General features: G+C 40.7%; 1 protein-coding gene across 1 annotated transcript; it reads left to right on the top strand.

Annotated features, from left to right (window-relative positions):
* Positions 1-2,447: 2,447 nt before the first annotated feature.
* On the top strand, positions 2,448-11,908 carry SSMEM1 (serine rich single-pass membrane protein 1). The gene is made up of 3 exons (XM_055589525.1): positions 2,448-2,630; positions 8,849-8,903; positions 11,191-11,908. Exons 1-3 carry the CDS (start codon positions 2,448-2,450, stop codon positions 11,676-11,678), a joined length of 726 nt encoding a protein of 241 aa, XP_055445500.1. The 3' UTR covers positions 11,679-11,908.
* The last annotated feature ends 3,867 nt before the right edge of the window (positions 11,909-15,775 follow it).

The following is a 15,775-nucleotide window of genomic DNA, read 5'->3' on the forward strand; positions in this document are numbered from 1 at the left end:
AAGGCTAGAAGCGTTACCAGGGAAACAGCCTCCTGATCTGTGGCTCCCACTCTGGTGCGGGGAGAAAGCAGAGCAGCAAAAATTCAGACCAGGTTCTGAACCCACAGTAAAAAGTAATAACTATAACAAGCTGATTTTCTATATATTAATATCATTTTAGCTTCCTTTGGGCGTTTATGGACTTATATTTTTGAGCAGATTTTATTAAGCAATGTGGGTAATTGTAGGATACAGAGTACTTGGTAATGTGTCCAGACACCGTCAGCAATGAGAAAGCATTTTTCACACCTCTGTGTTAAAAAAAATTATGTGTCCTGACCCCATGTAAATTTTTAAATATCCGTGTAATGAGGTTGCAGCAGTAACAAGAAAAACCAAATTGTGTTTTGTTAAAGTTGTTAGTGGTTTTGAGGTTTTAAAAAGAAACAGTCTTTACTCTTCATGCATATTCTTTGGAAGAACTTCTAATCCTGAGGAAAAGGTTCATCGGGGAGTTCAGTTTGCTTTTATTTAACAAATATAGATGCCTACAATGTGCCGCTGAACCGCGCGCGGGATGATGTGAAAGTAAAACTTTCCCTGGTTTCTGCCTGGAGTAGCTCCGAGAGGGGATTGGGGTGGAATGGGGAGGCGGGAAGGTGCACTAGAAAGGTAGGTGAGGTGGAGTGCAGTGAGCCCTAAGGAAGCATGGCGGGCCCAGCCAGAGATCCCTGCAAGCTTCCTGGAGGAGGTGACGCGGGCCTGAAACAGTCAAGGTTCAGGATGCACAAGGTCTGGAGACTTGCTTGTGGGGATGCAACGAAGCGTGTCTCTAATACAAACATCACACTGGTCCTGATAAACCAGTGGATTGTCACAGCATGTCCCAATGGCCAGAAATTTTCCTAAAATGCTTCTAAGTTCCAACAGAAGAAAATGAAGTTTTCTTGTGGTATTGCATGTTAATGAAAATCTGCAGGTATGCTATGCTCTTAAAGATCTAACTGATTTTTTTTTTAAGTGGAATTTTTATACTTTTAAGGCAATGGCACTCCACTCCAGTACTTTTGCCTGGAAAATCCCATGGATGGAGGGCCCTGGTAGGCTGCAGTCCATGGGGTCGCTAGAGTTGGACAGGACTGAGCGACTTTCACTTTTCACTTTCATGCATTGGAGAAGGAAATGGCAACCCACTCCAGTGTTCTTGCCTGGAGAATCCCAGGGACGGGGAAGCCTGGTGGGCTGTCGTCTATGGGGTCACACAGAGTCGGACATGACTGAAGAGCCTTAGCAGCAGCAGCAGCAGATTGCCTTAGCAGCAACCGTGGTTTGCTCTAGTTTTAGATTTAGGGATGAACTAACTTGAAAATTGTTCAAATGTTCAAAATTAGAATGGAGAAGGAAATGGCAACCCACTCCAGTATTCTTGCCCAGAGAATCCATGGACAGAGGAGCCTGGTGGGCTATAGTCCATGGGATCTCAAAGAAGAGTTGGACACGACTGAGCAACTAACACACACAGAAAATTAGAATACCAGTTTCCTCCCCAACACATGTCTGAAAGAAACTGTACATGTTTTATGTAACTCACAACAGACACATCTATGTTTTCCTTCTTAATGTAATCTGTGAATTACTGTGCATTTATTCAAGGCTTAGAAAGGAACACTACTACTACCTAATTTAGATATATTGTTGGCATTATGTATTAGTTTTCCAGGGTTGCCATAGGAAAATACCACAGACTGCATAGCTTAAACAATAGGAATTAATTTTTTTCACAGTTGTAGAGGTTGGAAATCTAAGATCAAGGTGCTAGCAGGATTGATTTCTCCTGAGCCTGTGTCCTTTGGCTTGCAGATGGCCCTCTTCTGTGTCCTCCCATAGCCTTTTCTTTTTTTTCCCCTGTGCTTGCCCATTCTTGATATCTCTTCCTTTTCTCATAAGAACACCAGTCATATTGGACTAGGGCCCCATCCTTATGACTTCATTTAACTTTAATTACCTCTTTTTAGGCTCTATCTACAATTATAGTCAAATTGGGGCTTGAGGTTTCAACATAGGCTTTTTGGGGACCACAGTTCAGTCCACAACACATTAGAACTATGTGTGTTAAATTACATTGGTATGATGTATATCAAAGAGACTGAAAAATGAATGGATACCTTCAAGACTTAGATTTACGTAAAGAAAATACCATGTATACAAGTTTCAAGACACACATACAAAAAGATTAAGGCAGAATGCACCATATTGAGGTATGGGGAATTACCTTAAATTTTCATAGATGTGACTTACACAAATCTTCCAAAAATGTAGGAATCCAAGAAACGTTTGTCAGTTCCTGTCACAATTAATGAAGTGTATATGTCATAATAGGTTGCCAAGGAAGTTGTCATACACCTCAAGTACTTCCCAGTCATCTTCATCCCTATGAGTATGTTTTATTTTCAAAGCAAGAAGTCATCATGGGAGATCTTTTTTCTTTATTTTGGGAGGTGGATCCTCCTGCCATTCCTATAAGTTTTACCATTCCAAATCAAGATTATGAATGCCGGAAGGATGACTCTTGTGGGACAATAGGGAACTTCCTGCTTTGGTATTTTGTCATTATACTGGTCCTGATGTTCTTCTCTCGGGCTTCTGTCTGGGTAGGATATGATTTTTCATTTTAAATAATATATATTTAAATAGATTTACTGTATACTAGGGAATTTCCATAAAATACATTTTACAGTGGTGAAACTAGTTTTTACAAGTTTGTTTTCTAGTTTTGAAAATAATGCAGTATCATTTTAGAGGATCCAAAAATATAGAAAAGGATGAAGAAAATTGATGTACTGTTTCTTATTTCCTAGAGATAACCACTGTTAACATTTTGGAGTATGTTCTTCTAGTTCTTTTTTTTTTATATCATAGTATATCGCTCTTCATCTCTATTTTTTATCTTAGATGGTTTGCATTATGTTGTATATATTTTCATATCCTGCTTTTTTAAACTTAACATTATGTTGTAATACTTTATCGAATTATTTTCACACAGAAGAAGCACTCTTAATGACTGCATAATTTTGTCTTACGGTTGCAGCATAGCAAATCTGCAATTTTGAGACATTTAGATTGTTCTCAGTTGCTAAATTCTCCACATGCTAAGTAAGCTGGGATAAACTTCCCTACTGGTTCAAGTTCAGTTCAGTTCAGTCGCTCAGTCATGTCTGACTTTTTGCGACCCCATGAATCACAGCACACCAGGCCTCCCTGTCCATCACCAACTCCCGGAGTTCACTCAGACTCATGTCCATCGAGTCAGTGATGCCATCCAGCCATCTCATCCTCTGTCGTCCCCTTCTCCTCTTGCCCCGAATCCCTCCCAGCATCAGAGTCTTTTCCAATGAGTCAACTCTTCGCATGAGGTGGCCAAAGTACTGGAGTTTCAGCTTTAGCATCATTCCTTCCAAAGATATCCCAGGGCTGATCTCCCTACTGGTTAATGACCTCCAAATTCCCTTTGGATGTAATTCTAATCAAAGATACCAAAGTTGTCATATTTGTAGGATACATGTTGTGGGAATGAGGCAGTACATTATCCACACAGAATAAGATCCAGAACTAAACAGAGCTAAAGTCACCCCTCTGGACCACTACTAGGAGAAGAAAATGCCATCTTGGCCATCTCTCGTGGCTCAGATGGTAACGAATCTTCCTGCAATGTGGGAGACCTGGTTTTGATCCCCAGGTTGGGAAGATTGCCTGGAGATGGAAATGGCAACCCACTCCAGTACTCTTGCCTGGAAAATCTCATGGATGGAGGAGCCTGGTAGGCTACAGTTCATGGGGTTGCAAAGAGTCGGACACAACTGAGTGATTTGTACTTTCTTTCTTTCACCCGCTCCAGTATTCTTACCTGAAGAATTCCATGGACAGAGGAGCCTGGCAGGCTCCTCTGTCCATGGTGTCACAGAAAGTTGGACATGACTGAACAACTTTCACACATACACACAAGGAGTGAGATAGTTCACTTAATCAGAGCTTTGATGCTCCCATGTATTATGAGTAACCGAGCTTTTATAAGTCACTGATATGGAATCCTTGCTGGCCATTATTACCAGGCTGATGATTAATAAAACCACTACCATTGAGCCTTACAGCCAGAGCACTGGGCTGGCAATGGTCAGCTAAACTGAGTGCTGTATCAGCTCTAGATGGATGGAGAGGAGGAGGCATATTATGTCTATGCCAGCTAGATTCCATTATAATAATCAAAGACTATTCTCCACCTCCTCCCCATAAAAAGTTTTATCTACAGTCTATATGCTTAAGGTAGATATTTTGCCAAAAGAATATTCAAAATACTGATAACTTATACAGGTCTTAGACTCCCTAGCTAAGTACATTGAATTTTTCTAGATTGGCAAGAAAAGCTACTTTAGAAAATTAATAAAAAATTGAAAATGATTCTTGACAATTTCATCATGAAGACCACTTGAGAGGTCTAAGCTATTTCTCTGCTCCCATACTTGCACCAGCTTTTCGGAGTCATAGAGCAATGACCTTCAAGGACCTCAAAAGAGCATATGGTCCAGCCTCCTCTTTGTAGGCAAGGAAGATATTGGTATCATTCCTTTGTTTGTTTGTTTGTTTTCCATAGATAAAGCCCAAAGAGATTAAGTGACTTGTCCAATGTCATGAGTGGTTATGACAGAATAGACCCAGGTTTCCTGCCGTATCATTTGTTAGTTTCATAGCATAGTTGAAATGTTGAATTATATCTATTCAGTGCTGATTAAAGTCCATGGGGTCGCAAAGAGTCGGATATGACTGAGCGATTGAACTGAACTGAACTGAAGTGCTGATTAAAACCTTAATTATCTTAGAGGTTTTGTCTTTCTCTTTATACCCTTATGGCAGCTTAAAGGGTCCCAGATTTGAAATCTGAGAACCACATGCAAGCTAGTCAAAAAGGATGAAATTTCCTCTTCACTTTGAACTTAATTTTCTCTGCTAAATTGTGAACCTTTATTTACAAACCTTGAAGTAATGGTAAAATCATGATGGAAATGTGGTGATAATTATCCTCCAACATAAAGCACACTGATCTCCTCTGGATCTGCCACTTTTTAAGACACATTTACCCTTTTGCTTTCATAGACTATCAGATCAGATCAGATCAGTCACTCAGTCGTGTCCGACTCTTTGCGACCCCATAAATCGCAGCACGCCAGGCCTCCCTGTCCAACACCAAGTCCCAGAGTTCACTCAGACTCATGTCCATCAAGTCAGTGATGCCATCCAGCCATCTCATCCTCTGTCGTCCCCTTCTCCTCTTGCCCCGAATCCCTCCCAGCATCAGAGTCTTTTCCAATGAGTCAACTCTTCACATGAAGTGGCCAAAGTACTGGAGTTTCAGCTTTAGCATCATTCCTTCCAAAGAAATCTCAGGGCTGATCTCCTTCAGAATGGACTGGCTGGATCTCCTTGCAGTCCAAGGGACTCTCAAGAGTCTTCTCCAACACCACAGTTCAAAAGCATCAATTCTTCGGCACTCAGGCTTCTTCACAGTCCAACTCTCACATCCATACATGACCACAGGAAAAACCATAGCCTTGACTAGACGAACCTTTGTTGGCAAAGTAATGTCTCTGCTTTTGAATATGCTATCTAGGTTGGTCATAACTTTCCTTCCAAGGAGTAAGTGTCTTTTAATTTTATGGCTGCAGTCACCATTTGCAGTGATTTTGGAGCCCAGAAAAATAAAGTCTGACACTGTTTCCACTGTTTCCCCATCTGTTTCCCATGAAGTAATGGGACCAGATGCCATGATCTTTGTTTTCTGAATGTTGAGCTTTAAGCCAACTTTTTCACTCTCCACTTTCACTTTCATCAAGAGGCTTTTGAGTTCCTCTTCACTTTCTGCCATAAGGGTGGTGTCATCTGCATATCTGAGGTTATTGATATTTCTCCCGGCAATCTTGATTCCAGCTTGTGCTTCTTCCAGCCCAGCATTTCTCATGATGTACTCTGCATACAAGTTAAATAAGCAGGATGACAATATACAGCCTTGACATACTCCTTTTCCTATTTGGAACCAGTCTGTTGTTCCATGTCCAGTTCTAACTGTTGCTTTCTGACCTGCATACAGATTTCTCAAGAGGCAGGTCAGGTGGTCTGGTATTCCCATGTCTTTCAGAATTTTCCAGTTTATTGTGATCCACACAGTCAAAGGCTTTGGCATAGTCAATAAAGCAGAAATAGATGTTTTTCTGGAACTCTCTTGCTTTTCCCATGATCCAGCGGATGTTGGCAATTTGATCTCTGGTTCCTCTGCCTTTTCTAAAACCAGCTTGAACATCAGGAAGTTCACGGTTCACATATTGCTGAAGCCTGGCTTGGAGAATTTTGAGCATTACTTTACTAGCGTGTGAGATGAGTGCAATTGTGCGGTAGTTTGAGCATTCTTTGGCATTGCCTTTCTTTGGGATTGGAATGAAAACTGACCTTTTCCAGTTCCATGGCCACTGCTGACTTTTCCAAATTTGCTGGCATCTTGAGTGCAGCACTTTCACAGCATTATCTTTCAGGATTTGGAATAGCTCAACTGGAATTCCATCACCTCCACTAGCTTTGTTCGTAGTGATGCTTCCTAAGGCCCACTTGACTTCACATTCCAGGATGTCTGACTCTAGGTCAGTGATCCCACCATCGTGATTATCTGGGTCGTGAAGATCTTTTTTGTACAGTTCTTCTGTGTATTCTTGCCATATGCTATATTTAGTTTAGCTATGTTTAGTGTTTATTCAGACAGTGCTGGTATTTTCCCAAACAGTCCCAGTCCCAGTCCAAGCTCCTCTTTTTGCATATGTGGAAGTGGAGCTTAGAAGGGGTTAAGTGGCTTGGTAAAATCCCAGTGGCAGAAAGGCAGAGCCATAGCCCAGAGCTCCCTACCGTCCTACCCTCCCCTTTGGGGCAGGCACTTCTGCTGTTTTCACTCAACTGAGTCAAACCCAGAGACACTTAATAAAATACTTTTGGTAACCATAGTTCATATGATTCCACTTAGCTTGATGTAAAATCTTTCTTTTGATTTTGTGATTGTATTTTGATTTGACGTCAACTCAAATATGGAAGCTTTCCATGAAAAGAAAATAAACCTAACTTTTTAAAGTTCATAAACTTCTAATATCTTCATAATCACCTCTAAACATTTTACATTTAAAATAAGCTCACCCAAAAACATTCTTAAAAAGGTATCCTTAAAGAGGATGCCACTCAAAATTCTCAGAAAATTATTTCAGTAACTCAAAAACAAAGAGGTACCTCATTAGAGAAACTTACCAAACATTGTGAAGATGGAGTATTAAGAAAAGAATGGGCCAAAGATCTCAGACTGCAGTTATAAATACCCAAGTATGGTACTTTTCAATCCAAAGGTAGTTTGGCTTTCTACATAAATTCATTTTTCCCCTAATTGTAGACAGTTTGAAGGATTAGATGGAAAAAAAAATCAGTTTCAACTCTCAAAGCCACTATTGCTAACTCTTGTGTACATTCCTTAGTATTTCTTCTTTTCACATTTTTAGCTAAGTTGTGATCATACTGCATATACAAATTTGCATCTTGATTTTTAAATTAATATTATAATATTTATTTCCTCATGTTATGATGTAGCCTTATTATAATAATTTTTATAACTATATATGATATGATTGTATCATAATTTAACTATTTCTACTTTTGAATTTTGTATTTATATTATCCTAATTACATTGGGAGAATATGTCTGTACACAAAACTTTCTTTTGGAGTTTATTTCTGAGTCATAGATTCCCAGAATTATTATGTGCCAAAAGTGTTATGAGTATTTCTAAAGTACTTGATATATTCTGAAAGAGTTGCTTTGTATGTGTAGTTTTTGGCAAAACAATTTTTAGCATCAAAAAGTGGAATATTTATCTGAAAAATGGGACAAATATATTTTATGGAGTATTGGGGCAGAATATTTGAAATTGGAATTATTCAAATAAATCAATTTCTTCTGGTTGCCAAGTTCACAAGTAATATATTATGGTTGCATTTTGGAATAATGTTCCTGAAGGATTTAGGAGATAGTAAATCTATAAATTCATATAAAGATCTTAAAGAATTATCATAATGTGACCTGATAAAATGTCCTTTAAAAAGTAATTTAAAACTAATCCTAGTACTATCATTTTTTTAAGATTATGTTTTGTGTCAGTTGCTCAGTTGTGTCTGACTGCTTGCAACCCCATAGACTGTAGCCTTCCAGGCTCCTCTGTCCATGGAATTCTCTCAGCGAGAATACTGGAGTGGGTAGCCATTCTCTTCTCCAGGAGATCTTCCCAACCCAGAGGCTGAACCCAAGTCTCCCACATTGCAGGCAGATTCTTTACTGAGTCATTTTTAAATGACATTTAAACAGTATTTCTCTATAATGTCAGTGAGTTCAGGAAAACTTTATAACTTATAGGTTGTCATTGGTCTTATTTTCTCTCAATCTTTTTTCCATTTTGCTGTTCAAAACATTTTGGTAGATCCTGCTGTCAAAGCATGGTCTTCTTAATGGGCTGCAGAAGTAGGATCACTATAATAGTAACTTAGTAAGTATTTATTGGACCGCTGCTGCTGCTGCTAAGTCACTTCAGTCGCGTCCGACTCTGTGCGACCCCATGGACTGCAGCCTACCAGGCTCTTCCATCCATGGGATTTTCCAGGCAAGAGTACTGGAGTGGGGTGCCATTGCCTTCTCGTTATTGGACCGCACTGACTGCTTAAAATTAGACACTGTCAAAGTAAATATGAGTGAAAAACAACCAACTGAGATCACTAGTACTAATCTGTATTTCTGAAATAGATGTCTGAGAAGAAAAAGGATGAAGACAATGGGACAAGTACTTCACCAAGTAAAGGTAAGAGCCAGCACTTCTTTGATATTGGACTATGATGAAAAAAATATGTGTTGGGTGTGGAAAGCAGACAACAGAGATAAACAGTCAAGAGCATTATAGAGCCTCCCCAGACCTCTGGTGGCCCATGGATGAGCACTTTGCTTTGGTGCAGAAGGACAGCTTAGCTACTTCAGCAGAGCTGCTAGAGGCTACACATTACTGGTAGGTAGAGCTCAAGCTGTCTTTTCATTTCTCAGCATTCTCCCATCACACAGCTTGCCTTTCACACATAATTATTGCTAGTGTTTCTGCAAGACTATGAGCTATACGTGATATCTTTTTGAATAACTTATAAGCAGTGGTGGAGAAGGAAATGGCAACCCACTCCAGAATTCTTGCCTGGAGAATCCCATGGACAGAGGAGCCTAGTAGGCTACAGTCCATGGGGTCGCAGAGTCAGACACAACTGAGTGACTTCACTTCACTCACTTCACTCACTTCATACTTTCTCCCTGGAGAAGGAAATGGCAACCCACTCCAGAATTCTTGCCTGGAGAATCCCATGGACAGAGGAGCCTGGCAGGCCATGGTCCATGGGGTCGCAGAGAGTCAGACACGACTGGAGTGACTAAGCACGCACAAGCAGTGGTGTGCTGATAAGTCTTTAACAACTGGCTCTCCAAAAATGTGTGTAGTATATAGCATTTAAAATTTTACTAGTGTAAAGTATGTATATCAGATAATTTACAAATAATAAAGTACATAATATACTTTAGGGTAAATTCCATATAGACCACTGATTCTCACAAAGTACTTCTTTGATTTTGGCCACTTTCAGCCTTAGCCAACCTATAGTTACAATAGATAAATGGGTTTAGTTCCAATATGACTGTTACTTTCCTTTAAGTTAAGGAATAGGACAAAAGAAACACAAAGAGGTATGTTGGAACTTAACTTGGTTGTTAATAATGTGAATGACTTCTTTGCTGAGCTGGATAATAGTTTTAGAATACTCTGGAAGAATATTTCCTCATTTTTGGGTGCTGTTCACATTATAGCGGCTATAGGCATGATACCTTTAAATGTTATCTGCATCAGTAACATGTTCTCCACTACTTTGGGTTGTGTGCCAAGTTGCTTCAGTCGTGTCCAACTCTTTGTGACCCCATGGACTGTAGCCCACCAGGCTCCTCTATCCATTGGATTCTCCAGGCAAGAATACCAGAGTGGGTTGCCATTTCCTCCTCCAGGGGATCTTCCCAACCCAGGGATCGAACCTAGGTCTCTTATATCGCCTGCATTGGTAGGCGGGTTCTTTACCACTAGTGCCACCTGGGAAGCCTGTCTAGACAATCTACAGAACCTGTCTAGACAAATCTACATAAAAGAATACCTGCTTCTTAGTGCTTGTTGATTTTTATCCCATCAAAACTACTTTCAGGTTACCAACATAATGTCACTGAACATGGGAGTTAGGAAGAGATGTATAACAACACATCATTACATAGTATTTTTAATATCCAGAAAGAACAGACATAAATAGTAGCTTCAAGAGCAAACCTCATAATGAAATGTAGTAAAATAATTAAGGAAGTGATGAGTTCTGAGTATTTATTACATTTATTTGTAGCAGATTGATTTAGTGGTAAGCATGTATAATTTAAGTTTTACTAATGGCTACATTTAACAGCCGTCTTGCAAGGTTCTGGAAAGTTTATCATTTCTTGTGAGCTCGCTGGTATGAGCCAAGTCCAGTACACCAGTGTATACAGAGAAAATCCTTTTTCATTTTCTGCTACCCAAATCACATTCATATACACACTTGAATCTTCAAAACATCAAGGCAGGGACTTGCCTGGTGGTCCAGTGGCTAGGACTCTGATCTTTCAATGTGGGGTCCTCGGTTTGATCCCTGGTTGGGGAACTAGATCCCACATGCCACAGTTAAGACCCTGTGCAGCCAAATAAGTAAATCAAAATAAATATTAAAAAAAAAAATCAAGGCAAAAGTTAAAAGGGTCCTCCTCAGAAAAGTTTAGAGACCTTTCCGTTGATATTATTTCAAGGGTCCATGAAACTTCAAAAGTAATATGTCAAGCATCTATTTGATCCTTTTGGTTTTTAGGAGTTTTGGTATGGCACTGGAAAATGAAGTCAGCTGCCAACACTTGAAAATGAGTGGGGAAAAGTGGTGGTTTGGCAAATGGCAGCAAAGAGTGAGCCACACCATAGGCTTCCTTTTTAGGTAAGATGAGGTTATAGTAACCAAAAATGTGTCTAACTTGTTGATTTCTTTCATTGTTGTTAGAAAGCAAAGATATTTCCAATAAGCGGCGAGGCAAAGAGGGTGCCTGGGATTCTTTGCAAATGATGAAAAAACCAAAGCAGAGCCAACTTACCCCTGTAACTGACTCAGAAGTGGCTTTGGTCAATGCCTGTCTTGAACAAAGACGAGCGAGGCGCTATTCTGAATTCAGTCAAGTGAATCAGACCCCACATGACAGTGATACTACTGAGTGTGACAGTGAAGAATCTAACTCCGGAGCCTCCTCATGGAAGGAGAGTGAAAGTGAACACCACCCATCACCAGCCGGTATTAAGAAGAGAAAAATAGCTCAGAGGCAAAGGAATATGGGAGGTTACCAAATCAGGGAAAGGCCCTGCCTCCACTGCAAAGCCATGAGAACCAATGAATGGCTAACTCGCCATTTCCTTCAGAATGCTTCAGTAACAAGCTCAGTGAAGGGAAATGAAAATTCTGGACCTGATAATAAGACAAAATTCAGTAAATTTTGAATTTAATCAAGTCCTTACCTCATTTGAAGCCAAATGAAAGAGATGAATAAAACGTGAAAAATCACCAGAGGTCTAGATGAGAAGGCTTTTACAATAAAGTCTCTCTACTAACAACAAAAACATTCTTGGAACCCAAGAGGTAAAATTTCAGATAATTCTTTGTCCAAAAACAGGCCAGTGAATTTGTTTATGGCACCACTGAAGCATCAGAGATCTGTATCCACTATGATTTTTTTTATGCAAAAGAGCACCACACAGATATTTTATGCCTTGAGTGTATGTATTTTGTTAATGTCTGTAATACAAATAAGGAAGGTCTTTGAAAATATATTTATGTTTAGAAACCACTTAAATTTATTCATATGTTTTGATTATCCAGTTGACTGAATGAATTAGGGAATGTTGGTTGGAATAGAATTGGCCCCAATTCCCCAGATCCATATTTACAGGTGAGTCTACCTGAGTTGTATATTTTTTTGGCTGCACAGCTTGTAGATTTTAGTTCCCCGACTAGGGATTGAACCTGGGCCCTCAGCAGTGAGAGCATGGCATCCTAACCGTGGAGTCCTAACCACTGGACCACCAGGGAATTTCCTACATGAGCTGTATTGTTGCGTATGTGTCAGCTTGGGGCTGGTGAGAAGGAGCTGGAATGAGGCCCGATTCCTACAGTAGACCAGAAGGACAGCTGGGCCATGGGCTATCCATGGTTATTGTCTGAAAGGCATGACAAGTGTTAAAAAAATTATTCTGAAAGTGTTAAAATGGTAAGGAAGACTTTATTCACGACTACTTGTAATAGGTGTCCAATCTATTGCAAATGGGGAGAGAAATCAAGCTCAACTCCAAATCAGCAAATTCAAGTGGAGATTTGTAGCCAAGGGAAGGGTATCAGTGGATGGGATAGAAAATTCCTACAAGGAGCCACCAAATGTAGGAGAATTTGTGCTAAATTGACCTAGCATGATTCTTGCAAAAGGCAGACCAAGGACTTATACATCAAAAGTGGAGGATGAGGAACTTGATCAGATGTCAAGGGTGATCAGACATCAAGGGTGGGAAACACTAAACTTACTTAGCAGAATTCTTGCAAAAACTGGTCTGGGCAGCCAAAGGCAGGATGAGCACCAAGGGTGAGATCAGGTAAGAAGAGGGCTCAGAGGAGACTAGAATTTGTCAAAGAAAGAGTCTCTACTGAAAGTTAGTCTCAATCCAGATATACTTGGGCTAAGTTTTCCAGTTAGGTGGGGGCCCCAGTGTGGGGCTGGGAATTCAAGCAGAGCTAGTAGATAGTTGGCCATTCGGGAGGATGGCAGAACTCCAACTGGGATACAAAACAAGACCCAGATCCCAGAGAAGAGTCTGGCAAAGACAAGTCACAAGGACTCTGATCACTTAAGAAGGGCTTAAGTGTTCGGGAAAGATTTGGATACCACACTGATAAAGACTAGCTTAATACTAAGAACTGAGCCTTTTATGGGGTATTGGGAGAGATACAACAGAGCTATGACTGTGGACTTGGAGGTTACTCCTGATGACTTCAAATTCCTTAACTGATGCCAACAAGGAGACCAGGGAGGCAACGTGGGAGCCCCAGCCATTGGAACTAGGCCCCTGGAATCCAGGACATGGGGTGACATTTCTGAGCTTTTTTGTAGAGACTGTCTTAATCAGATTTCCTCAGGGTTCGAATTGGTCTGAGGCTGCAAGTGAAAAGGAGGACAGCTTCAAGATTTGACCTGGGCATCAACCTTTTCCACAGACTTCCTTTACTTCTTGATATCATCCTCCACTTTGTCCCCTCAGGTGTAACCTGTGCCCTCCCTTATGCTCCAATGTACCTTGAAACATTCTCTATCTCAGCACCTGTAGCATTTTTTTTTTTAAGGGAAATTGGGGGCTCATAGGTAATGAGGGTTTTAAATTTTTTTTAATTTATTTTTGGCTGTGCTGAGTCTTTGTTGCTGTGTGGGCTTTTCTCTAGTTGCAGCGAGTGGGGGCCACTCTCTAGTTGTGGTGCATGGGTTTCCCGTGGTGGCTTCTCTTAGTGCAGAGCACAGTCTCTAAGGCATGCAGGCTTTAGTGGTTGTGGCTCACAGGCTTAGTTGCCTTGTGGCATGTGGCATCTTTCTGGACCAGGGGTCGAATCTGTGTCCCCTGCAATGGTAGGTGGATTCTTAAGCACTGGACCACCAGGGAAGTTCATCACGCTTAGCATTTTAATGCCTGTATTTATTTGCAAGTCCCTCTGTCATTTATATATATGTCCCTGGGTTGGGAAGATAAATATATATATATATTATCCAACTTTAAAGGTACGGTCCATGACTTATCTTTGTATCTCTCTGACCCTGCACAGTGCCAAACAACATGATAGATAAATAATTTAGTAGAGTCAATATGCAAAGGAATTCATGAATGCAAAAGAGAGAAACTGAGGAGAGCAGAGGCAAAGAAAGCAGAGGAGCCAATATCTAAACTTTACTGAATGATTCTGATATTTCTAACTTGATATGATTAAGATGCTTGTTACCTTGTTTATTTAAATAGCACCCAAATAATCAAACCCCAATTACCAAAAAAACAAATGAAAAAATAAAAGGCTCAAAATATAGTAGTAAGTTGATGGAGCAGGATTTAAATCTGAGTCATCTGAACTTTGGAGTTTGGGTTCTTAATTACTGTGATCTTAACCACTATTCTCTGAAGCTGGAAGATCCTGATTTCAAGGTAAGTCAATTACCACCTCCTACACAGCCATAAGTGATTAAAAAATAAGTGTTAGTCACTCAGTTGTGTCTGACTCTTAGTGACCCATGGACTATATAGCCTGCCAGGCTCCTCTGTCCATGGGTTTCTCCAGGCAAGAATACTGGAGTGGGTTGCCATGTCCTTCTCCAGGGTATCTTCCCAACCCAAGGATCGAACCCAGATATCCTGCATTGCAGGTGGATTCTTGACCAATCTGTCTGAGTTTCCCTGATAGCCCAGTTGGTAAAGAATCTGCTTGCAATGCAGGAGACTCCAGATTGATTCCTGGGTTGGGAAGATCTCCTAGAGAAGGGATAGGTATTCTTGGGCTTCCCTGTGGCTCAGCTGGTAAAGAATCCGCCTGCAATGCGGGAGACCTGGGTTCAATCCCTGGGTTGGGAAAGGCTACCCACTCCAGTATTCTGGCCTGGAGAATTCCATGGACTGTGTAGTCCATGGGGTTGCAAGGAGTCAGACACGACTGGGAGACTTTCACTTCACTTTCACTGAGCCACCAGAGAAGCCCCATATCCAAGCCGATATAATCTCATCAGAAAAAGGAGGACAATGACAATTTTCCAGATAATAGACTAAGTGACCATGCCCCAGATGTTTTGCTTGTAGATCCAAAAATATAACTGATGAACTATTATCCAAAAAGTCATTTATATCAAAGATTGCTACTTTTCATGGTCTCATCTATGGGGCTAACACAGGTCAAAGTTGGGGGTGAGTGATAGCTGTATATTGGAAGAAGGAATCATGGACAAGTTAAATCAGGGGGTATAAATATGAAGGAGTTAGGGTGGTTTGTAAGTACATTAAACCCAAAGCAGAGACCAAAAATAGCTGGAAGGACAGCCAAAGCCAAGGAGAGAAATACACTGAATCAAAGGAATAAGGCAAGGGCAAGGACATGGAAGGATGAGGAGCAAAAGCATGACCAGGCTCACTGGAACTGTATTAATGGGAGAGGTACAGAACATGTGAAGTGGGAGATAGTTCATGAAACTAAGGCTGCAAATACTAGTTTTGGCTTGGTGTTGATTGTACACAGAGCCTGTGTGAGCTGTCAGGGTGTCCCTTGGGCTCCATAACAGTCCCTTCTTCAGTCTATCCTTGCTGAATGGGATAAATTTGGCCACACCTGGTTTTTATGGTAGAAGGTTATAACCTGTTTGGGTGGCTTGCTTGTGAGGAGGCGTGGAATTCTTGGGCTTACTTCCTATCTATGGTCCATCATTGCAACTAAATGATCAGAACTGACCTTTGTAGGAATGTCCACCTACATCATGCATCACAACTCTTGTCAGGAACCATGAAGGAGGGAACTATGGGATTCATTG

The sequence above is a fragment of the Bubalus kerabau genome, chromosome 8, assembly GCF_029407905.1.
Source record: "Bubalus kerabau isolate K-KA32 ecotype Philippines breed swamp buffalo chromosome 8, PCC_UOA_SB_1v2, whole genome shotgun sequence".
Classification (NCBI taxonomy): Eukaryota; Metazoa; Chordata; class Mammalia; order Artiodactyla; family Bovidae; genus Bubalus; species Bubalus kerabau.